This window comes from Talpa europaea (assembly GCF_964194135.1).
Source record: "Talpa europaea genome assembly, chromosome: 11".
Lineage (NCBI taxonomy): Eukaryota > Metazoa > Chordata > Mammalia > Eulipotyphla > Talpidae > Talpa > Talpa europaea.
Window position 1 is genome coordinate 97,345,993 of NC_140078.1, and position 24,185 is coordinate 97,370,177.

Here is a 24,185-nt window from a genome sequence, read left to right on the forward strand (position 1 = left end):
AAGAGGGGGCAGGGCCTCGTGGTCAGGCCCCGCCCCTAGTGGGCGCTACCTCCCGGAGGCTGGTTCGGTACCTGCTGGTCCAGGGGCCCAGTGGGGTGAGGACTGTTGTCCCAGCTAGACCTCAGAAGTTAGCGGCTGAGATAATTATACTCCTCCGCTAAACACACTATTATCTTGGCGGCTTATTATCTCAGGGCTTGGCAGAGTCACCAGCTGGGAGATGGGGGTGGGGAACCTTGACAGGAGGCAGATGGGAAATACACCCCGGTTACCCTCTCTTTGCTAAAGAATGGAGGATTGGGAGCCCTCCTGGGGACCCCGTCTGAGGCGGTCAGTTTCTCAGGGCAGGGAAGGCTGGAGAAGGGCAGGACCTGGGTTGGAACAAGTTCCACACAGTGAACTGCACCTGCCACGCCTCCTGCCTCCACAGAATCTGGCAACCAGCGCGAGTGCTGGGCCGGGTGCAGATGTCTGTGGTCGTTGACTGGGCACCACACCCACGGTGCGGTCCAGGGGCCCTCCCAGGGGTCATCTGGGCCAGCTGGCATTATAACCATAGAATTACTATTATGGAGAGGCGTTACCACCTTTACCAGTCCCACAGAGTATGGCAGAGGCTGTGGGGGTTTTACTTGGCATCTCCCTGGCTCCTGCCTCAGAAGTGTGTGCCCCCCTGACCGCAGTGACCCAACCTTGCAGGCACTGGGCAGCCAGAGTGTTTGCTGGCCAAAGTCTGGCAGCTGGGGCTGCCTCTGCAGGGAGGTCAGGGCCCTTTCTCAGTCCCTCCCCTCTTGGCTCTTCTTTTCAGATTAGAGGGAGCACAGGCTCTGGTCCATGGGTGTTTATTGGGGGGCATTCTTGGGCTCTGGGCCTGAGGACTAGGGAGGGGAGGGCGTGACCAGATATGCCAGGCCTGGAAAGGAGATGGTTCCAGCCCAGCATCCACCTGATGGTATTGTCAGGCTGCAGCTATGGGCTCTAGGCAGATGGCTGGGATTGAGCTGGAGTATAGGGGGGACTCTTTGGGTGGTCGTGCATGTGCATGCTTGAGAGACTTTTCATGTTTCCTAGCATGTGAGTGAGGTGCTATGTGGAGGACCAGGGCAGGACTCTGTGAGTGACTGTGGACAACTGTCCCCAGGGGTGTGAGTGTGGCTGAGAGTGCAGGCATGAGTGTAAGTATGCGGTTGTGGAGGAGTATGTCAGAGGCACACTGGGGTCAGCAGCCCTGAGAGGGGGCGTGTGGCCACCTCTGTATGGCACCGGTGCCCCTCCTCCCCCGGGGGTGACATGGACCTTGCTCTGTGCTGCAGACCTGTGCACATGGGGGGCGTGTCCCTGGGGACGTCAGGTCAAGAACATGTATGTGGCGGTGCCTGGATGGCGGTGGCTGTGTGCACACGCTGGGGTAGGTGCCTGCAGGGATAAACACATGCTCCCGAGTGCTGACAGGTGACCTTTCCGATTCCCCTAGGATCTCGCGGGACAGGGGACGGTTTGTGGCTCGAGGCGGCACCTGGCTGACTGCAAGACCATGGCACTGCTCTTGGAGCCTCCCGGAGCCTGGCTGGCACTAGCCCTGGCCCTGGCGCTCGGCTCCAGTGCCCGAGTGGCGGCCCAGCCGCAGGACTGCACAGGTGTGGAGTGCCCACCACTGGAGAACTGCATCGAGGAGGCACTGGAGCCCGGCGCCTGCTGTGCCACGTGTGTGCAGCAGGGCTGCGCCTGTGAGGGCTACCAGTACTACGACTGCCTGCAGGGTGGCTTCGTGCGTGGCCGCGTGCCTGCTGGCCAGTCCTACTTTGTGGATTTCGGCAGCACTGAGTGCTCCTGTCCCCCAGGCGGCGGCAAGATCAGCTGCCAGTTCATGTTGTGCCCTGAGCTGCCTCCTAACTGCATTGAGGCCGTGGTGGTTGCTGACAGCTGTCCGCAGTGTGGCCAGGTGGGCTGTGTCCATTCTGGCCGCAAATACCCCGCCGGCCATACCGTTCACCTGCCACCTTGCCAGGCCTGCCACTGTCCTGATGCTGGTGGCGAGCTCATCTGCTACCAACTTCCCGGATGTGATGGGGACCCCGAAGCCATGCCAGCTGCTGCTGCTAGGAACTTCTCAGACACGGAGGAGGGGGACCCTGAGCGGCACTATGAAGACCCCTACAGTTATGACCAGGAGGTGGCTGAGGCAGAGGCGGCAGCCACCCTGGCAGGGGAACTCCATGCAGGTGCAGGGGTCCCTGCTGCTCTGGGAGGCGGGAGCCACCCACCTTCTGCCATCCAAGCCACCCCCTGGTTGGCTGCTCTCCCCAGGCCCACGGCAGCTGCTGCTCTGGGCCCCCCAGCTCCTGTGCAGGCCAAAGCAAGGAGAGTGACAGAGGACAGCCAGGAGGAAGGGGAGGAGGAGAGGAAGGAAATGACGGTCATGGAGCAGATGGGACCTAGTCACAGGGGTCTGGACACAGTGCCCACCGCAGGGCTTGTTGGGCCTGGTCTCCCTGTCCAAGAGGAGGGTGAAGAGGCCAGGGAAGGACCAGAAGAGAATCTCATCCCCGATGCCCAGGCCACCCCCCGAAGCACGAGGCAGGAGGGAGCCGGGCCCAGTGTCCTCCCATCACAGGCCACATCAAGCCCTCCTGTGGACCCAACGAAGCCCAGCACTCACACCAGCCTGAGCACATCTCCCCCAGAGGCATCCCGGGTCCCACCCACCCAGGAAGTACCCAAAGAGCTGCCTGTTCTGTCCCGCTTTCAGCCAGAGGAAGACACAGACCCCAACTCTGTCCACTCTGTTCCCAGAGGCGACTCTGAAGGTAAGACTCACATACTCTACAAACCATTAGGTGTCAACTGTGAGCAGGTCCTACTGAGCCCTGGGGAGGCAGGAGTGGGCCAGCAGGACAGAGTGGACCAGCAGGGCCCTGGTTCACAGGCCGGAGAAGGAGGGATCCTCAGGAGGTATCTAGGAAGACTTCCTGGAGAAGGGAGTGTTACAGAGCAGCCCCGATATAAAACGGGTTGCCTGGCTATGGGTCCTCACCCGCGCGCTGAGGAGCACTGGGGTTTCTGCAGTGTTTCTATCCACCCGCCCTGCTGCCACATGTGTGACTCAGGCCAAGCCTCCTAACTGCCCAGGGTCCCACTTGCCTGTCTGTCAAGTGCTGTTGCTGTCGCCGGGCACTGATGGTGCATTTCACCCCATGTGTAATACAGGGTGAAACTGCAGCCTCCTTCTGGTCCAAAGCCCCCAGCTCAGCGCCAGGCTCTGCTTCCAGCGTGCCTCAGGAGGGTGGCACAGAGCATTCACCTTCCCTGGGCATCTCCTAGTTGCCAGGCCCTGTTTCTGTGACGTGATCCCTCCCACAATCAGGGAGGTGGGCTCCTCATTTTCAGATGACCAAGGACAGTGGGCTCCAGGGCTCCCGCTTACCCAGCCCTGAGCCCACAGTGGTGGAGAGACTGTGAGTGCGGGGCTGGGGCTGAATGAAATGCACCTGTGCTGGAGGGACCAGGCTCTGAGCGGGGTACAGAGTTTGGGCTGCGGGTTTCCAAAATGGATACAGCCCCGCCCCCGCCCCCTGCCTTTTACTGCTTGAGGCTTCTCTGTGGCTCTGAGCCTTTGGAATCCCGGAGAACTGCTTTGTTCTCAGGAGCCCTAGTGGGTTTTTTTTTTTTTTTTTTTTTTGCCTCTGCCCTGAACTTTTTCCAATGGATTTTGGGGTGTGGCTTTGACGAAGGCTGCTTGGTGGTGGGGCCCTTGATGATGTGCCCTTATCCCATCTGGGGGCTGTCCTGGAAGAGGGCCCAACACATGCAAAACCCAGAGATGAGAATAAGCAGGGCATGGCCAGGCTGCTGCAGTTCTGGCGTGCAGGAAAGGAAGGTTCCGGAAGTTAGGAGGAAGAGGTAAGTGAATTTCAATAGGACCCAGGAGCTTGGCCTTGGCCAGACAAACAAGGGTGCGCCTGCCACCCCCCTCCCCCCATTCCGGCTTTCCTCCTTCTATTCCCCCGACACCACCTATTCCTCACCCATTGACATGATTGGGCTTCACTACTCCCATCGGCTTACTGCTTGGGCCTTGGTTTCTCCATCTGTAAGTGACAGGGAAGCCCCTCTTTCGTGGGGCTGTTATCAGCATTATGTGAGCTAATTCATGTCCAGAGCTGGCGCAGAGCTTAGTACTTACTGAGTGCTAGAGAATGAGCCATTAATATTCACCACCCATTCTTCATTCCACCCCTTATTTACAGATGTTGACAGAGCACCTGCTCTGTGCCAGGGGTTGAGCCGGCCAGCAAGGCAGGCACAGCCTCTCCTCCTGGGGTCTAACCAGGGAGGAAGGCTTCGGTGGCTAAGCCTGCGCAGGTTTACTCGCGGGGAAACGGAGAGCCTCGTGATAGAGTTGGGCTGGGGGGAGCGTGGTGGGGAGGGTCGGGTGCCCCACTGAGCATTGGGCTGGGAAGTAGGGGCCTCTGGCTGCTATGGGGGGTGGGGAGCACTGGGAGCCCCTATTAATGGAGGGGACCTTGGTGGGGAACAGCTGGGGAGGTATCTTTGCTCTGCTTGCCCCTTGCGGGTGGGGGTTCCTGCTGAGAGATGGGCTGGGGGGCAGGAAATGACCCCCCCCAGTCTTGTTGCCATGGCAGCCCCTGGGGCCTAAAGAAGGTTTCCAGCCATTGCCCCAGGCTCGACTGGGGTGGGGGTCCTCTCTTTGAGCCTGAGCTGTGCCAGGGATCCAGGCTGCCTCTGAGCAGGTCCAGATGTGGCCTAATGGAAGCCACATGCCTAGCTCCCTGGCCAGGGAGAAGGGTCTGACGTCTGTTGTCACTGGGGGTGGGGGTGGGGCAGGAGGCTTTGTGAGGGCAACTTCTACCGCTGGATTGGCATGATGGAGGGAGCTGGGACCACCCCCGGCTGCCCTCTGGGGCCATGAGGAAGGGAACCCTTGGGTATAGGGCAGCCCTCAAGGATTAGGAGGTTCCTGGAGCAGCTGGAGGCAGCCCCCTCCTCTTGGAAATGGCTCCAGCGTAACCTCTGTGGGTCCCGGGAGCAGGGCAGGAAAGGGGCCCCTTCCTTGGGACCTCTAGTAAGCAAATTCTGCAGGGCGGGGTCTCTGGATGCTTTGACATTCTGGTTAGCAGACCAGCTTTCTAGAATTCAAATTATATTAATTGAAGACACCACATAGTGACTTACCCCAGGCACCCTGGTAAGTGCTCCATGGTCAGCGCCTGCAGTCCTCTTACTCCACAACAGGGCAATCAGGCATCTTGCCAATGGGGACATGTGCAGAAAGTGGTGGATCCAGGAGTCCCCTGCGTTTCTTCATATCTTCATCCCCACAGTCATTTTTGAGCATCTAGCGGGGGCCTGTTTGCTGAATATACAGAGCTCCCTTGACCTAACGATGAGTTTACATCCCTCAGGGTTGAAAATACTGTCAGTCAAAAGTGCATTCTTGTCTTAGCCCGGTCGACCTTCCATGGGCTCAGAGCACGCCCGGGAACCTCTGGTCTAGAGGGGCGAGGGCTGTCAGTCTCCATCTGCACACACAGTTTTGCTCAGATGTATGTTTTCATTTCTCTTGAAAATACACCGGGGAGTAAGGTTGCTGGCTCATGTGGTAACTCTGTGTTCCATCGCTAGACGAACTGTCAGGCAGGCTTACATGGCGGCTGCACCTTTTAAAGTCCCGCCAGCAGTGCCGGAGGACCCCAATCTCCACCTCCTCGCTAACACTTGTGACTGGGTTTTTGACTTTAGCCTTCCCAGTTGGTACGAAGTGGGATCTCACTGTGGTTTTGACTTGCATGTCCCTGATGACTAATGCTCTTCTTTTCACGAGCTTACTTTAGCAGATTCTAGAATATGGAAGACGCAAGCCCGTGTTCCATGAGCCATCAAAGTGGTGACAGTGTCATGGAGTCTCCAGAGGCCATCACTGGCCGCTGGTGGAGATGGCTACCAATGGCAGTGTAATTGTGATGATCCTGCTGCTCTCGGCTGGCCTCCCCAGGGATTGCCTGCCTGCACCCCACATGCTCCGTATCTTCCAGCTGGTGGCTGGGCCTCTGCTGGGAGGGTGAAGGTTTCCCATTCCCTTGACAAGCCCAAGTGGGACATGTGGCTCTCCTGAGGCCAAACCAAGCCTCTTTCGCCCCTTACATGCAGAACCTTCTAGAATCCTGAGTGCCTCAGTGAGGTGGAGTTCAGTGGTCTGTGCTGTGGACTGCTCGCTTCGTCTGCTTGCCAGCACCTCCTCCAAGTCCAGCCGAGGCTGTGTGGCCTCAGGGGTGAGGGTGGTGGGAGAGGTGGGGGTGGGACTTTGTCCTACAGCATCCAGTCTTCAGAGGCAGAATTTTCTGTCTGTCTGAGAGCAGCATCCTGTGAGCTGGGCCTCCCTTGGGTCTTCCTTGCCCACTCCGTGGTCTCCATACTGGGAAAGTGGCTTGGGCCAAAGTGGAGGACAAATCTTTGGATGTGAGTCCTGCCTCCTCTGTCCCTGGCTGCATGACCTCAGGTAGTCAACTCATCCTCTCTGAGCCTCAGTTTTCTCCATCTGTAAGATGGGGGAGTGATTCCCCCTGCTCTCAGGGTAGGAGGGGGTGGGAGATGTCATGTCAGCCTGGAAGCACAGAGGAGCACCTGGGGCTGTGAGTTCCCCTCTCCCCCTGCCAGAGGGCCACACTACTCTGGGTGGTGGGTGGATGGATTTGTGTTTTTGTTTAAGTGAACAGATGTATGTCTTTCCTGGTGGCCAGAAGTTGTCCCCTCTGGGGCAAAAGCAAAGGAGCCAGGAGGGGTGCGGGGGGTGCATTAGCTGCACATTTCCTGCTCCCCACCCCCTCCCCATCACTCCAGCTGCCTCCAGATGCACAGTCCAGTGTTCCTCTCTGGCTTTTCCCTCCCTGCCCTATGTTCTTGTTTCAGCGCCTGCCAACTGAGTCAGCAAATACCCTAGTCTTGAGATCTCTCCATCATCAGCATGGGCTGGCTGTGAGACCAGCAGCCCAGAAATGGGGGAGGGGGTGCCCTCCATGGACACACCCCAGTGCCAAGTCCATCTTTGCCTGCACAAGTTAACCTATGTCAGGGGGCGTTTATACGAGCCCAGTGCTGTGCCCCTCCTACATGTACCTCCAGCTTCCTGACACCCCTGAAAGTGTCGTTGTCATGCCCATTTTAGAGATGAGGTTGACTGAGACACAGGGAGCTTCAGTGTCAGTCCAAGGTCACCGAGACCAATAAGCCAGATGTTTGCTGACCCCTGGGTTTGCCCCGCTGCCCGCCATGGGTAAGTATGCCCTCCTGTCAGCAGCCCCGGGCTCCAAGACTGTACTGGCCATTGGCCCACAAGGGGCAAGGCAGGGCCCAAGCGAGGTGGCAGGCCCCAAGCTTGCATGCATCCCCAGCCCCAGGCTCCCTCCCTGGCAGAATTGGGGGTTCTGGGAGTCTTTGAGACCCACATGGTGGAGAGTGGAAGTGACTGAAAGAGCAAAATCTGGCTGCAGGGAACCTGCCTTCAAGGGGATAAGAGTGATGAGAGCTAGAGAGATTATGAGTGAGACACACAGGGAAAAGCTGGCTTGTCTTGCTTACAGCTCCCCCCCCCCCACCTGCCCCATTCACTCATTCATGACACATTTATGGGCCTTGCACTATGGGGAAGGCTGTGTTAGGTAAAAGTGAAGACCCTCCCCTGGGGCCGACTTACCTGCCATGACAAGCAGGCCTTTGGGGGACACACACAGATGGGGAAGTAAAGCTGGATGCCCACGGCGAAGCAGCTGGCGGGTGGGACCATGGGGACCAGGAAGGTGGTGCAGGGTTCCCCAGCTCCAGTTGGTGCCCCCGAGGCATGGGAGGCCCAGCCTGGCCCGTAATTTTGGATTTTTTTAAAAAAAAGCCTGCACTCTGGAATTTTACATGAAAGCTCTCAATTTGTAAACCTTGGCAGCTAATATAGTAAAGCACCAACAAAGCATGCAGCGGGCACCAGCTGGCTGCCCAGAAGACTCACAGAGCGCCAGTTCCCCTTGCCCTCCCAGCCTGAATTATACAGCCAGGACTACAGAGGCCCAGGGGCAGAAGGGCCTCCCTGGCGCACTCAGTGAGCTCAGAATGGGGTTCCCAGAGTCCTGACACCCCACCCGAGGGCTCTTTTCCTCACCACCCTGCCCAGAGATGTCAAGCCCAGCACTCAGCCAGGGGGCAGCAGAGCCAGCTTCCTAGTGGGGGTCTAGGGTTTCCTAGCTCTGTGCTCCCACCTACACCCCACTTAGGCTGTGAGTGAGGAGTGTCGTCCTGTTGGGATGGAGCTGGGGTTCACCTGTCTCTCCCGGTCATGTGGCATCGGAGCTGGGGATGGGCTTTGACCTCTTATTGCTTTACTGTGAACATTGAGAGTCACTCTGTAGGCTGAGGGCAAAGGATGGGGGTACTTGGGGTGCTGGGGAGTGATCTGGTCAAAGTGTACTTAGGGCAGGTCTAGGGGACCATGGTCCTGGTCCCACATATGTGGGGAGAGGAGAAAGAGAAAGTCGCTGGGCACTCACTGGGAATCCTGGAAGGACCTTGGCTTCCCATCTGGGAATGCCGGGACCCGAAGCCAGTCTCCGGCCCCCAGGCTCGGTGCCCTCACTTGCTCTGACAGGGCTTTTCGGGCAGCAGCTCCCGACGGCCTCTTCTGCAGGCGGCACTTCTGTGTCAACACCGCCAGGCCAGCAGGGCCACCTGGGGCTTGCAGGAAATGGCCCTGGTGTCTGCTTCCTGTTTGCCTCAAAGAGAAAAAAAAAAAAGGCCCAGTTTTTCATGGGATATTTTTTGTATTTTTTTAACTAATCACTTTATTTACATTTTTCTTATAGTAAATACTGGCCTGGGAAAATCAACATTGCTTTATAGTTAAACATCTAATTAGCTCTATGTAGTTCTGATGAGTTGATAATGAAACGATCTGGGAAGAACAATAAAGCAGAATGAAGTCACTTATAAGATTCATCTCTAAAACAAAACGTTATCCTGAGACCTGAATTCCCACCAAACGCCAGTCTGAGCAAAAGCAGTCTCAGGCAGCAGCGGTTCCTGAAACGAATGATAACCAGGATCACGCAGTTTCTCGCTGAGGAGGGGTGGAGCACGCACCAGTGTCTGGGTGAGGTTCTGGAAGTCAATCCACGCTGGGTTGTTGGAAATTTGAGTTAGATTGGAAGCCTGTGAAGGGGGCTGGGGAGCCCTCCTCCAGGAGCCTGGGGAGGGAGTGGGTGCAGGGGCCACCCTGAGCCTCAGCAGGTGGCTGGCAGCCTGGGTGAGCCGAGTGGAGGGAGGGACAGCTCTGCTGACCAGGGCCGTCAGCTGGTGATGGCCATAATGGCCATAATGGGGTCCACCCTTGGTCACATGCTCTATTCTGATTCTGGAACCATCTCCCAATGACGGGATCATTCCTAGGAGGTGAAGCATCCACCCCTGTGTCCAAGAGTTAGATTGCTTCCTTCCGCCCTGTTCTGGGGAAGTCTTTTCCTTCTCAGGGGTAGTCTTGGTCCCCAGCAACTCTTCAGTTCTCCAGGTCCCATCTGTCTGGTGACTTTTTCTAGGGTTGCAGCCTCACAATGCTGGCTCCACGTGCTCCTTTTGGGCTTGTTGAGAATTTTTGCAGTGATGCCGGCCTGTTAGCTTGCAGGCACTCTTTGCGCACGGCATCAGCTATGAATCCTTGTGAAAGTCTGAACAGAAACAGGTCATTGAAATGCCGAGGATAGGTGCACGCGTTACCTGCTCCCTGAGGGCCTGACCACTCATCTGCCACTTCCAGAATCTTCCCAAGGGCCAGCCTGAAGTCAAACTGGGGGCCTCGCGTCTTCACAGCCACGGTAGAACCCCTTATAACCCCTTGACTTCACCAGCCCCATATGCCGACAGGCCAGGCCCCAGCCCATACCACTGGGACAGACCCCTGGGGAAGCTTCTGGGGGGTGGGGGGCATGGGTGATGCAAAGTAGTTCACTCTGTATTGTCCGGGCTCTTTTGTCATCTCTTTGAGAGGGGTGTGTGTGTGTGTGCTGGAAACATTTCAGTCTTTACATGTTGCAACTCTGAAAATGAAGACTTTCTCTTATATTACCACCCTACATGTAACACAACCACTAATTCCCCAATGCCATTGGTACACCGACTGTTTGTATCTCTCCGCTTGACCCCAAAGTGCATTGTGTAAGCCTATTTCATAAAATAATACTTAATCACACTCAATTAGATATTACTTGGTTTATATTTGGCTGTTACAGCTCCTGAGTTTTTGTCTTCCTGAGTTTGTATTAAAGTGTATTATACATACTCTTGGGAATCTCTTCGTTTACGTTAATCTCAGGACTCCCTTTAAAAGTTTTTATTTTACTGATGTATTTTTCATAAAGCATAATGAATGCAGTGAGGTGCACTGTCTTAGTAGGACAGCTCGGGGCTGTTCACACGTGTGGACACCACAGTGCTACCTGGATGAAGATGCCTGATGTTTCAATTCCTGGTTTCAGAATTTTCTGGTGCCCCTTCTCAGTTCTAGAGTCTTACCCCGTTGAGACCTCTGTTCTGACTTTCCCCGCCATCACTTACTCTTGCTTATTCATGATGTGTGTATAATGAGAACTGCACGGTCTGATTTCGCTTGTGTTTTTCTTCTGTAGCTCGAGATCATGTGTATGAGATGCATCCATGTTTTGGTTTTTTTGCATATAGCAGTAGTTAATTTTTAAAAGTTACTATTTATTATTGCATTGTAGGAATAAACCCTGGTTTATTTATCTGTCCTAGTGTTGATGGATATTTGGGCTGTTCTCAATTTTTGACCGTGGTGAATGCAGCTGCTGTGAACATTCTCATGTGTCTTTTGGACAGCTTAGGCGTACGTTTCCGTTGGATATATTCCTAGCAGTGAAACTGCTGCATCAAAAGATTTGGTTAGCACTCCCAACAGTTCCCCAAAGTGCATTATCAGTTTACACCCCCAGCAGTGAAGGAGAGTTCCAGTTGCTCCACATCTTTGCCAATACTGGATGTTGTCATTCTGAAGGCTCAGACTTGGTCCCAGGTGGCACTGGGCAGGAAAGGCTGAGTGACCCGAGTCTGGGCTCTCCAACTCCTGGTCCTGTGTAAGTTGAAGGGCAGAGGACACCCCCTGTGAGAGTGGGCAGGGGAAGGAGCCAAGGGAGTGGTGGGCCTGCTTCCTTGGAGAAATGAGGCTGAGTGAGGGACTGAACCTGCTTTATTTGCTGTTAAGTTTTGCCCAGGCGCTAGCCCTTTGGAGCCTTAAGCCTGCTTCAGAAACCTGTGACTGCTGTCAGGTGGTGCCTGTGCTCTGGGCTGCTGCTGCTTCTCTGTGCAACAGGGATGGGTTGGGGCCCTCTGCCTGAATCGGGAGCAAAGATGCAGCCGGAGACCTCCTGCTGGTCAGCCAGAGGGCTCAAGTGCCTCCTTGGCCAGCCTGGGATAGTGAGCACGTGGGGGTGGTGCTAGCTTGGGGTAGGGACAGGCAGGAGGCAAGGTGATGGGAGGTGGTGTGGGAAAGAAAAGGGCAGTGGAGGCTGGGGGCCGCTACCCTGGGTGGTCCAGGAAGGCAGCTCTAAGGAGCTAAATTGGATGGGCTCCTACTGTTTCTGGGCCATTCTCTCCCTTGTCTGATCCTGGGGCAGGAAGACAGCTCAGGAACTCTTCTTGTTTATCTACTCTACAGTCACTGTAAAGAGCACTCCAGGCGCCCCACCCCCCCGGCCTGCAGGCTGCCCCCCTCCCCCAAAAAGCCTGGGAGTACAACTTTCCCTAGAAAGTTGTTTTGTTGAGCTCCCCTTAGCTCCCCCGCAAAAAAACAGGACGGCTGGCGGAGATGGCCTGTCCATCACCCTCCTGCCAGGTGTAGGCATTTTCTCTGATTATTTTAGGCTTTCATGTGAAGAGGAGACAGTTTAGAAGGGTCGTGACCTCGGGCCTGCATTGTTCATGGTGCCATTGTCCTTTGATCAAAAGGAGGTTAGAATCCCTGGAATCACAGAATCTTTTTATAACAGAATGTTTCCTGAATGGCCATACCTGCATGTGACGAGAAGCAAGTACCGGATGGCAAAGGGGTAAACAGTGAAATGTCAACTTGCTTCCGCAGGCAGGCCCCTGCCTCCACCCCACCCCCAACCAATGTTAGCAGCTTTCTGGGTCTCCTTCCAGAAATACTCTACACTTAAAGGAATGTCTACACGTCCCTTTAGGGAGATAAATGGTGGCTGGTACGCGCTGTTCAACATTGAGCCTTTGAAAACAAATTCTTCATAATACAGTTAGAAATGGCCCCCGGTCAGTGCGAGGTTTATCTACATTCGTGAGACTGCACATCTAGAACCTCAGCCAGCGTCTCCTGCTGTGCTGGGAGGTAGAGTCGCGACTGTGCCCGAGGGGGCATCTGTCAGCAGCTTGCCCGGAGGGAGAGTTCTGGGTCTCAGTTCTTTTAAACACCGCAATGCATGATTTTTTTTAATGCGATAAAATATGCAGAATAAAATCGACTGTTTTAACTATTGTGAAGTGTGCAGTTCAGTGGCATTAAACCCTGCACCCTTGAAACACTGACTGCCATCCCCCTCCTGGTAACCCCCTTCTCCTTTCTGTCTCTATGGATTTGCCTGTTTTCGACACCCCATTAAGCAGAATTATGTAATATTGGTCTTTCTGTGTCTGGCTTATGACACGTAGCTGGCTCACATTTTTAAAGGATTCTTTCAGTCTTTGGTCTTAAATTTTTTTTTGCCATCATACTTTCTGTCTGTAAGATTTGGGCAGGGAGGTGGCCGTGAACAGAAGAGCATGTGGGACTTACGTGAACAGGTAAAGAAGCGCCGAGAGCCGTCACCCCGAAGGCCCCAGGCAGAGGGGACAGAAGCGGGGCTGGTCTCCCCGACCCCTTCCCAGTCCAGTTACTGGCCTGCTTGAGCTTGAGCCCCTCCTGTTTTGTTAGATTTACCACCTAAACAGTCATTTGCTCTCTTCTGTTTCTTGAACTTCATGGAAAGCGGCAGGTGCCCTCGGTGACCTGCAGCCCCCAGACATGGCTGTGATTCCCCCATGCACTTGGTGGGTGCTCGAGTGCGTCGGGGGCAGGCTCCGGCTGACTCGCCCTTGCTCCTGTCCCTGCCACATGCACAGTTTCCAGTTCCAAGCTGGGGTGGGTGGTCTCCACGTTTTCCAGACATGTTCCTGGGCGTGAGACTGCCGCCTCGTTGGGTCTGTGGAGCTTCCGCTTTTTCAGACGACAGTCATGTGTTTTCCTAAGTGCATTTGTTCTCCCGCTGCCACTCAGGGGTGTCAGAGGTGGGGGTCCCTGCAATCTTGCTATCCACATGCTGGCAGGCTCTGAACCCTTCTCTGTGAGCTGGGCCGTGGCACAGTGTGCCGACATCAGGGCATCCCAGGAGGCCGGAGGGAGCCCGCTGGCCAGGCCGGCCTATCCCAGCGGGAGCAGGCCCTCACCTCTGTCCACAGTGCTAATGGATAAAGGCAGGCGAGGACGACCTCGGCCCCCGCGGAACAGGCAGGGGCGGGACTGCGGAAAGCGCCGCCAGCTGCTTCTGCTCAGGGACCATCATCATCCGCCTCCTCTCTGGTCTGCTCCAGGGCTAGGACTTTCAGAACAGCCCAACACCTGTGTGCCAGGGCGGGGCAGATGCTGCTTACTGAGCACCTGCTTGCCAGACGCCCCCCCCCACACCCTTTGTTAAATGGAATGGTGACTCTGAGGATGGCCGACCTGCCTGAGCCCCCAGCTAGAGACTGAGGGGCTCAGTTGACACCTTGCTCATGGGCTCTGCCAAAGTAGAGGGAGTGTGAGTGCGGTGGGTGGGCCTGACTTGGAGTCCTCTGTGTGTCCCTGCACCGGTCCTAGGTATGGGTCTTCAGCTTTCAGCACTCCCTGCACGCCTGGCCATCAGGACAGTGTGGGGCTTCATGTTGTAGGTGCTAAGCCCAGAGTGCCCCCTCCAGCCCAGATTTTCTCAAGTAGCGTGTCTGTGCAGGGCACTGGGGAACCTGAAATGACTCAGACCCGTTCTTGGCCTGTGAGATACTCTGTCTGGTGGTTGAGACGTGAGGCCACCTGACAGTGATGCCATGTGACCTCAGTGTGACTATGTAGCCAGTATGGCCAGGAATGAAGCTGGTGAGGACACTGTGGCTCTGGGAAGGACACAAATGGGAATAGCCTACTGGACGATGAGATGGTAGAGCGGGGGGCTAGGGGAGACGAGTAGGATACACTATGGGGGTGACCCTATGGGTGACTGGAGGCGAGAGGAAGAGAATGGGAAATAGGCCCAGGAGGGTCTTAAGACTGGCAGGGGTCCTGATGACCCTGATGATAACAGGGGAGACCTGGGGAGAGGAGGTTGGGGACAAATCAATTGCCCAATAGATTCTGACCACGGGCAAGCCAGGGAGCTGCCCAGTGCTGGCTCCTTAGACAGCCATGTACACAGGACTGAGGCTGGAGATGACAGGCTGGGGCAAGGGCCCTGGGAACTGAGAGCCTGGATGAGATCAGCTAGGGCCAGGGTGTTGATAGAGAAGCCCAGAATGGAAACACTGAAAGGCTGCTGCCCAGGAACTCAAGAAGAACTTGGGGAGAGGAGAAAGGGATGGGAAGAGAGAGACTGGCTGGGGGACAGAAAATGGCTGGTAAGGAGACCTAGAACAGAGGGAGCTTCTGGACTGAGCCTTGAAGCCACAGGGGCGAGAGGGCAGAACCAGGCAATGTTACGCTTGACCTTTGTGCTAATTCCCCCTCTGGCTACATGTGGGTAGCCCTCCCAGCAGAAGGGGTCACAGCCCCTGGGTTCCTTTGTCTGAAAAGCAGGGAAGCCAGAGTGGGAAAGGCCAGGAGAGAATGGTGGGAAGCTTGCCAAGCGCGGGCTGAAACCTGGCATCTGATCAAGAAGGGGGCTGGAAGAGAACACATTGAGTCCACAGCAAAGCAGAACCATCTCTCAGCCTGGTGATGGTTGGATACACAGAGATGGCCTTCAGGATCTGCTGCATCAAGCCACCTGCATGACAGATGTTGGGGAGCTGGGCCTGGAGAGGGGAAGGGCAGAGGGAGAACTGAGGCTTGGGTCTTCTAACTTCTCTCCTCATCTGTAAAGTCGGCATGACAACACTACTCCGCAAGGATTAGCGTGCACGGACCAGCAGTGCCTGGCTCATTGCTGGCAGTCAGTTCGTTTCAGCTCTTACTATACTGATAGGGTGCCCATCTCCTGTCATCTGGCTAAGGCCAGATCTGTTGCAATCTCTAAACTCTATAAGTCAATCTTGGAGAAGACTTAGGGAGAAAGCGTTCAGTCCAGTAAAAGGAAGGCTCTGTGAGCATGAGGTTTGCAGAAAAGGGACAAGCTGCCTACGTGAAGTGAGCTCCCCATCATCAGAAACATTCAAGCAAAGCAAGACTCCCATGAGCGTGTAATGGCTGAGGATTAAGCATGAATAGTGGCTTTGCTCTCAGTGACCACAGAACCTCAAGGTCTGGCTCTGGTCAGGTGAGTGCCTGCCCTGCCCTCCGGTATACACTTGACACAGCTCTCGCTGCCCTGTGTCTCAAGGCTCCATTCAGCAAGTGCCGTTAAGCAACCACTGTGTGCCAGGCACTATGCCAGGCTATCTTAGAGCTGCCACTGCCGAGAGGGAAACAGGCAACTGAGAATGAAGCTCACAGCCAAGCCAGAGGCGCCACGTGGGGACACCAGCCACCCACACACAGCGTCGGGTCCAAGTGCCATTCTGCTCCATTGAGCTCTTTCTCTCTTTGTTGTAAGTATTAGAATTTTGAAGTATAGTCTTCAGAAATATTCTTGAGTATATTCTTAATCATTTCCCTTTTTTAGACGAATCCCTTTTTAGATGAATTTCAGAATCCACTTGAAAAACTTGTTAATTTTCAGGAGGTTATTATCTAACTTGATAATGAGTCTTTGTCATTCCCAGACCCTCTCCCGACCCAGTATGAGTCTATTGGCCCCCTTAGCTTTTGGTTATACGGAGAACCTTAAATTTGAGGCAGGCAGATGCCTTCATTTCTCAGGATTTGTGCTTTGTAAAGAGGTGTTCCCGATGCCTGACCCCTCCACCCTCACCAGTCACAAATCCGCTGTTTACTCTTGTTCCTCCGTCGGTTCACATCTCCCTCGCTGCTGATTTCTTGTCTTGTGGTGTCTTGGAGTCTTAGGTCGGGCTGTTTGGAAGCACAGCCTGCGTTGGGGGTTCTGTGCCCTTGGGATTTCCCCTGGAGCAAGTGCCGGGGCCGGGGGTGGGGGTGTGCAGGGCGGAGTGGGACATGCTCCTCATCCCTGGGAGCTGTGGAGTGATGGCCCCACAGAGCCAACCCGTTGAGCCTTTATAGCCCTAGTCAGATGGGCTATGTCCTCCCGTGCCCATCCCCCCAGGGGGCACACTGACCCGCCCAGGCAGCTCTGCAGAGGGTGCAGTGAGAGCCGCTGGCAAGCCGAGCTGTCCAGCAGGGCTGGGGTGGGCCCCGTCCCGTCACGGGAATCCGGATGGGCACCGGCCCTGTACACCTTGCAACTACACAACTCAGGGACGGTGGGCCTGCCCGTGTCGTCACCCACAGTGTCCACGAAGGATCTGATTGAGACGTGCTGTGCAGCTGGACAGCAGTGGGCCATCGACAACGACGAGTGTCTGGAAATCCCCGAGAGTGGCACTGAGGGCGACGTGTGCAGGTAGGCGGCACCCCGGAGCAGGCAGGTGGCTCCTTCCCGCCTCCACATCCGCTGGCTGCGGAGCTGGGAGGGGGGGACCCACAGTGCAGGGGACCTCCTGCTTCCCCACCTTGGCGCAAGGAGGGGATAGGATGTGGCTGCTGAGGGTGTGGGGGACATGCCCTGAAGCAAGTTAGAGGACCTCTCTCACCCTGGATCAAGAGCTGCGTCTCTTACCAGCGCTGCAGTCTCTGCTGGGGGCGCTCAGCGGCACGCCCCCCCCCCCTCCCCGCGCAGCCGGGACTGGACTTCCTAACCTTCAGACCGGCCGGCTCCCATGTCTTCACAAAGGAACAGTCATGTCCCTGCCCTCCCTGTGTCAGGCCCTGAAGGGATCTTGGTCAGCCATTTGCCCCTTCTTTTCAGGGATGCCAACCTACTCGTTTTTCCAGGAAAGGTTCAGAGAGTTGAACGAGTCGCCCGCAGCCATGCGGCACCTTGGGACACGCAGCAGAGTTTAGTTTCCTAATCCCCAGCCCACCATGCCACTTCCAGAAGGTTTACATCCCAGTCTTGTCCCCGTCATCCTCCAGTGTGGGGCCACTCAGGAGTGAGCGCCATACCCTCAGGCCCTGGAGTTCCGCGCTGGTCACGCTATTGCTGCCTGCGTCCCTTTGAGACAGGAAACGCACTGCTTCAGGGACAGCCAGTCCCACCCCAGGCATACGATAGCCCGCGCTGGAGCACCCCCTTCCTCTCATGGGGCTGAGCCAGCCTCCCGGGACCCCACCTTCCCGCACTGGCTGTGTCTGGTGCTGCTGCTTTGGCGGCCGCCCTGCGCCAGGCAGCCCCACAGAGAATGGGAGACTGGCCCAGCTTCCCTCCAGATGCCCCCTGACATGGGCCTCCGCTGCAGGATAGCCCAGAAGCATTGCTGTGTGTCCTACCTGAAGGAGAAGAGCTGTGTGGCCGGCGTCATGGGGGCCAAGGAGGGCGAGGTCTGCGGGGCGGAGGACAATGACACCTGCGGCGTCTCCCTGTATAAGGCAAGGCACACCTGCGGCGCCTGGGCCTGGGCCCGAGGGTCCTAGAGGGCGGGGTGGGCTCCCCTGCAGGACTCCTCTCGCCTGGGGTAGGGTGGGGCTTCTCATCTGCACGGAAACATGGTCGGTTGTTAGAGACACCCTCTCACTCAGGAAAGACGGGCGGGGCCCTGTTTCAGGCGCAGGGACTTGGAAGTGGTAGCAGGGAAACCCTGCCTCCATGGGGCTTTCTTGTGGCCGGCGGTCACACCCAGATGGAGGTGGGTGTCAGGTGGTGCTGTGGAGAGCACACGCCCAGCCCACTCCCCAGGCTGCACCTTGGGGGTCCTGTGCAAGGCTCTCCGGCTCAGAGGCCCTCGGGAAGGCAGGTGGGTGCCGAGGGCCGGGCCTGGCAGTGACGGCCGTCCCTCCGCAGCAATGCTGTGACTGCTGTGGCCTGGGGCTCCGCGTGCGCGCCGAGGGCCAGTCGTGCGAGTCCAACCCCAACCTGGGCTACCCCTGCAACCACGTCATGCTCTCCTGCTGTGAGGACGAAGACCCTCTCATTGTGCCTGAGGTCCGCCAGGCTCCCGAGCCCAGGGCCATGCCACGGAGAGGTAGGTGCTGCCCTCGCCTGGCCAAGGCTGGTGTCTTCCGACTTCTGTGGGGACCATGGTCCTTTGTCATCTATGGCTTGAGGCACAAGCCCTGTTCTGGACAGAGTTCTTCTGTGGCTTCTTGGCTTCTGGTGGCGGATTCTGCTGTTATTTCTGAGAGGGTCTCATTCGGTTTTTACGTGCCACCTGCTCCACCCAGTTACCTGCCACCCATCACCTTTCACTCTCCACTCACCTGTCCTCCCATCTCTTTGCTCACCTACATATCCATACATCCTAGAGCTTCCAGCCTCAGTGTCCCTGGTGTCGCCTCTCCCCTCTGCCCTCCCAGTGCTGTGGCAACTGTTCCAGCTGCCATGTTCGGCCTCTGCCACCTTAGTCAGGGCTGTCCTGTCTCATGGCTGTTAAGCTTCTTTGTGTCTGTGGACCCACAGGGCCCCATGTGGGTGTCCTGCTGTGTCAGTGGGTGTCCCTTGTGCAGCTGGGCCTGGCAGCCCTGGATCCAGTGGCATGAAAGCCTGGTGGACTGTGCCTGAGGATGTGGCGCCTCAGCCTTGACCACCTGGAGGCCAGATGCTCAGGAGCGTTCTGGAGCCACCATCCCACAGATGTGTGGCCATCTGGAGGCTCCGTGGGCCTGTCCTGGACAGTGTGCAAATCGTGAATGAAAGCCAGAGTGGTGGGCCTCTTACGGGTGTCAACTGGCCTCTGGTACCCCGCAGAGGTTGGTGTCCACACGCCACCTTTGTCCTCAGCCATGACGACCCTTCTCCAGGCCTGTGTTGTCAGGATCTGCTCTTCCCTGTGCATGCCCCAGGAACTCCAGACCCTAGTGCTGCTCCTGTGATGCCACTAAGGAGGCCCCAGGGAGAGTTCACTGTCAGAGCTTGTGGAACCCAGGTTGAGGGGCCTTCCTGTTCTCAGGGGAGGTCTTCTATGGTGTTGCTGGATCAGGGCTCTTAATCCAATTCTGCTCTTTAGCCAGAGCTTCCCAAAGCCTATTGCAGGCCTGGCACTACTATGTTTCGGGGGATTCGGGTGATGAGAACTCTGACCCCACTCTGATGGTCTCACTCATTGCTGGTGTTGTCCACCTGCCTACCCGCCCATCACTCCATCCCTCTGTGCATCACCCTCCACCCATTCATTCCTCCTTCATCTGTCACCCACTCACCTCTCCACCATGCAGCCTTTATCCTGCCACCTACCCATCTGTCCATCACCTGCCCACCCAGCTACCTCCTCCTTCCCCCCTCCTCCCTTCATCCCCACATCTTCTATCATTCATCCATTCATCCTTCACCCACCTGTGCTGTCTCTGCTGGGCACACAGAGGTTCTGACGACGCCTGCACTGGGGGCCTGTGGTCTCAGCCACCTGATGGGGCCCATCTGGCTCCGGTCATGAGCTCTAACTCCCACTCCAGTTTCAGAGGCAGATTTGATGAGCCGGGAGGCCCTGTCTCTGGGCACAGAGACTGAGCTGCCCAACAGCCTGCCTGGTGATGACCAGGATGAGTGCCTGCTGCTCCCGGGGGAGCTGTGCCAGCACCTCTGCATCAACACCGTGGGCTCCTACCGCTGTGCCTGCTTTCCCGGCTTTTTGCTGCAGGGAGATGGGCGTACCTGCCGCCCAGGTGAGGACCCAGGTGGCTGGCAGGGGATGGGGCAGCACTGACTTTGCCAGGGAGGTGTGGTGTTCTTACAGTGGGGCATAGGGGTTCCTTCCTCTGCCACAGAGCCCGTGCTGACAGGTTAGTGAGGCCAGCAGACAGCCTCCCTCCAGAAGCTCCATCTGCAGGCCCAGCCTCGGTGCTTACCCTCAGGGCAAGACTCGGGCTGGGTCATGGGGTCTCTCACCAACCCAAGCTGCATCCCAATCGCTGGGCCCATGGTGGCCAGCCCCCAAGAGGGCCCTAGCCCCTTGTCCAGGAGGGCTTTCTCCCTGCCAGCTTCCAGGAATAGATTCATTTTCAGTCTAGATATGCTCCCCTGATTAGCTCTCTGCTTCCTGGCTTTCTCTGCCTGGAATGGCTGTGAGGATGGTCTTGCCCAGGGCGTGAGGTACACTGCTCCCTGGGCCTTCACATGCGCGATGCCCAGTGTGAAACCTGGGGTGAGAGGCACTCTGCTGGTCAGGGTCTGAGGCCAGGCTGACGACATGACACCCCCCGCCCCGTCTGCTCTGCCCGTGACAGATGGCAACCCCCCACCGCCGAAGGCCGCAGAGGAGCCGGCACGGAGACCAGAGTCTCCTCAGGTGATCCCCAACACCATCCCGCTACCACTGCCGCAACCCAACACCTGCAAAGGTAAGGGGACAGGGCTGCTCACAGGTGGGGGGCCTGCCACTGCTGGATGTCCACGCGATGCCCCTGCCGGAGGGGCGCTTCTGCTTCCGGGGCCGCTTAATCTGCTTGTCTGAGGTTGGGTGAGGAGCTTGGGGTGGGGGGTGGCAGCCCTGGGCGAGTGTGTTTGACTCCAAACAAGCCTGTTAGCTACTGTTAGTCTCAGTTCAGGAAAAAGTGGGAGATAAAATTCTCTGCCACGGAGCCTGCATTCAGTACACAGAGGAAGTTCTTTGTGCTCTTGTCTCTCTTTCTTGGTCCTCATCTGCTTTCTTCTCCCCCCTCCTTCATCTTCTCATCACCGTCTCTGTCACTAGCACGAGGGGTTTAGTGTCCACGTGGTGATGATGGAAGGTCCAGAGCCTTGTCCCACATCCCAGACACCAGCTGCCCTATGGACTCATTTCATGGATGAGCTTGTGAGAAAGGGCCAGCAGTTAGATTCCTTGTCTACCCACTCTCCTGCCTACAGGTCAGGGCTGGGGGTGCCCAGCCAGCATGGGCCAAGGCTGCAGCTAGTGGTCCCTGATTTCTGTGCATCTTCCTTGCAGAAAACGGGCCCTGCAAGCAGGTGTGCAGCATCGTCGGGGACACCGCCATGTGCTCCTGCTTCCCAGGCTACGCCATCATGGCAGACGGTGTGTCCTGCGAAGGTGAGTGGGCGAGGAGCCCTCCCAGAGCAGCAGTTCTGCTCACGCCTGTGTATGCGGGCCGCAGCACACAGACTGGCACACTTCCACCTGATTGCCAGTCACTCCCTGGGCCCTGCTTCTCCAAGTCCAGGGTGCATCTGTGGGCCTGGCAGAAGGAGCCGGAGAGACCTGCGGAATCCTGAGGTTCTGACCTAATAGGTTTGGGGGGGCCCAGGATTTGTATTCCTAACAAGGTCCCCCTTGACACTGATACTGCTGGACCCCAGATCACACCTGGACGGCCCGTCTCTGGGGCTGCGGTTGGTTCGTGCCCCCCCCCCCCCGTCCCTGCCCCAGCTGTGGTGGAGGAAGTGGGGAGGGAAGTGCATGGCCCCATTGTGTAAGGCAGGACCTGGAAATGGACCCACTTGCCTCTGGTGGGGCACAGAGAGTGGGGGTAGGAGCCCCGGCCAGATGGTATGTGCTAGGTTCTGCTACTGACACCAACGGGGACAGTGGGTGTTGGCGATTGGCTGCCTCTGCTGTTCAGAGGGGCCGAGAGGAGCCCAAAGCACATCCCTTTCATACTGATGCCCTTTCTAGCTCTGGGTCTTGTCTGAGAGGCCTGGGCAGCCTGGGACCTCGCCTGCTGAAAAGGGTGTTGGACCTGACACCTGCTGGGTGGTCCCATAGCAGATGACACCTAGAGAACAACCCAAGAGGCTCTGATGCTACACCTCCTCATGCCTGGGGCAGGACAGGCATGGAGCATGCGGGGGTTCTCGGAAGCCCTTCAGTTCAGGCTCGTGTTCAAGAAGCATGACCCTGATGGGTGTCTGGGGACAGGCCAGTCACCCTGTCTGGAGAAATACCCATGTCTCTGCCAGAAGCTGAAACTCTGTTTTAAAATAATCATACAAGTTACCAACCACGAAAAGCTAAGAATTAAAAAAAAAAAAAGTCCAGATTTCTGGTTTCTCTTGAAACTTCATAACATTTGTCCATAGAGACCACATCCCAGCCCCACTTTGGACAGAGCACGGGCCCGGCAGGCTCCTGTGGATCCCTCGTTGGTTCTTTCTGCCATTTATGTTGTCAGCCTGACCCCCTACCTGAGTTTGCATCCCCCGCTGTTGTGTGGTTCCTTCTGGGGGCTGCCTGTGGAGAGAAAGCATCTGCTGAGCTTGGGCGAGGGCAGCTGATGATGCTGCCCTGCTTTGTGACCTGGGCAGACGGTCAACCCTCTCTGAGCCTTGCCTTGCTGCCTGTCCTTACCAGGGAAGTGAGTTCCAGCTCTCACATCTTGGACAGTACTGATACAGACTTGAGCCCATAGCTGGGGGCCCTGGGCCGGCCCCTGCTCCTTTCTGGATCTCAGTGTCCCTGCTGTCACTGGGTGCTCCATGCCAGCCCACGCTCTGCTAACGGCCCTTCTGTTTTTCCTCCCGCGGCTGTTACTAGACCGAGACGAGTGCCTGCTGGGCACTCACGATTGTAGCCGGCGACAGTTCTGTGTGAACACCCTGGGATCCTTCTACTGTGTCAACCACACAGTGCTCTGTGCCGAGGGCTTTATCCTCAACAGGCACAGGAAGTGCGTGGGTAAGCAGAGCCCCGCCCGCCCCGCATCACGGCTCCGCTCTGCTCCACACCAGCCTGCCCTCCGCGGCCACATGCTAAAGGGCCTGCCCTTTGCATATGAGCCCTCGGCAACCCATGCTCCGTGTCTGCCCTGTGTGTCCTGGCGTCCTGTCCCGCTTCTCCACCAGCACCTCCAGAGGCTGCTTTCCAGCAGGGAATGGCTGCAAGTCAGAAGCTAGCTGGGGCAGCCGCTGGGTCGCTGCGGTGAAGTCAGAACATCGGTGGCAGGATTGGGGCCTGAGGGCTGGAGGCAGGGAGGCCTGGGCTCACAGCAGGAGCCCCTGTTAGCTTTTTTTGTGCGGCTTGGACACATGACCTCTCCAAGCCTCAGTTTCCTCATCTATGAAGAGATGTTGGGCCTCCTTTGGGGGTTCTGTGACATGTGTAGGGTGTAGTGCAGCACAGCGGCACAAGACCTTAGCAGCTGGATTGTCCTCAGAGGCACCCAGACCCCCTCCAGAGGCCAGTGGCTGGGGCTGGGGTCTGCAGATGGCCTTTGCACCCCAGCGCGGTGTTCACTTGCTGTGTGACCCCAGCGGTGCTCCTCCCCGAGTTCGTATCCTCACCTTTAACCCCAGGTCCCAGAGGACTGAGTATCACTTCCTGTTCTGTGTGTGGATGGGGCCCAACTCTTGGTGCCCATGTGGACCAGGGGCTGGGCTCCAGGGATGTTCTGTGGGTGGTGAAGAGGGTAGACTTGATGATCCCCCCCATGGCTGGGGAGTCTGCCATTTTCTTGGAGGAAACATCATGGTCTTGAACAGAGAAAGACCCAATGTAGCAGGGACACGGGGCAGACTGACTTGTGCTATAGGGGAGACCCGGGTAGCAGTGGTGGCGGGCATTCCAGCTGGTGCCTTCTGGATGCTCCACCCGGAGAAGGCCATGTGCACGGGTCTGCATGGGCAGAAAGCACTTGGAAATCAGGAAGAGCACGCAGGGTTGCGGGAACAGCTGGAATGATGCTCCACACATTCGGGCAGCTGACCAGAGCGCAGTCTGTCTCTCTTGTGCTTGGGGACCATGTCTAGCCAAGACATGTCCTCTGCCTCACCCTCTACCATGGGGCAGCTGGGCCGAGTGCCTGCTGCAGACATGTTTGCCCCTGGCCTCTAGCCCTGGGCAAACATGTGTCCTCCTGAACCTGCTTGTCCGCGGCTGGGCAGCCCTTCCTGTCTGGGGGG

General features: G+C 57.0%; 1 protein-coding gene across 2 annotated transcripts in view; it reads left to right on the forward strand.

Moving 5' to 3' along the window:
• Positions 1 to 1,508: 1,508 nt before the first annotated feature.
• The window catches only part of FBLN2 (fibulin 2), a gene marked incomplete at its 5' end in the record, with an annotated part of 34,801 nt that continues 12,124 nt past the window's right edge, over positions 1,509 to 24,185 (forward strand). Inside the window, 8 exons of one of the 2 annotated variants that reach the window (XM_084246876.1) lie at positions 1,509 to 2,807; positions 16,652 to 16,763; positions 17,659 to 17,788; positions 18,201 to 18,381; positions 19,808 to 20,017; positions 20,579 to 20,692; positions 21,280 to 21,381; positions 22,822 to 22,962. In XM_084246876.1, coding sequence (XP_084103002.1) covers positions 1,535 to 2,807; positions 16,652 to 16,763; positions 17,659 to 17,788; positions 18,201 to 18,381; positions 19,808 to 20,017; positions 20,579 to 20,692; positions 21,280 to 21,381; positions 22,822 to 22,962 — 2,263 coding nt within the window. The remainder of the gene's footprint in view (positions 2,808 to 16,651; positions 16,764 to 17,658; positions 17,789 to 18,200; positions 18,382 to 19,807; positions 20,018 to 20,578; positions 20,693 to 21,279; positions 21,382 to 22,821; positions 22,963 to 24,185) is intronic. The other variant, XM_084246875.1, reaches the window with a different exon arrangement.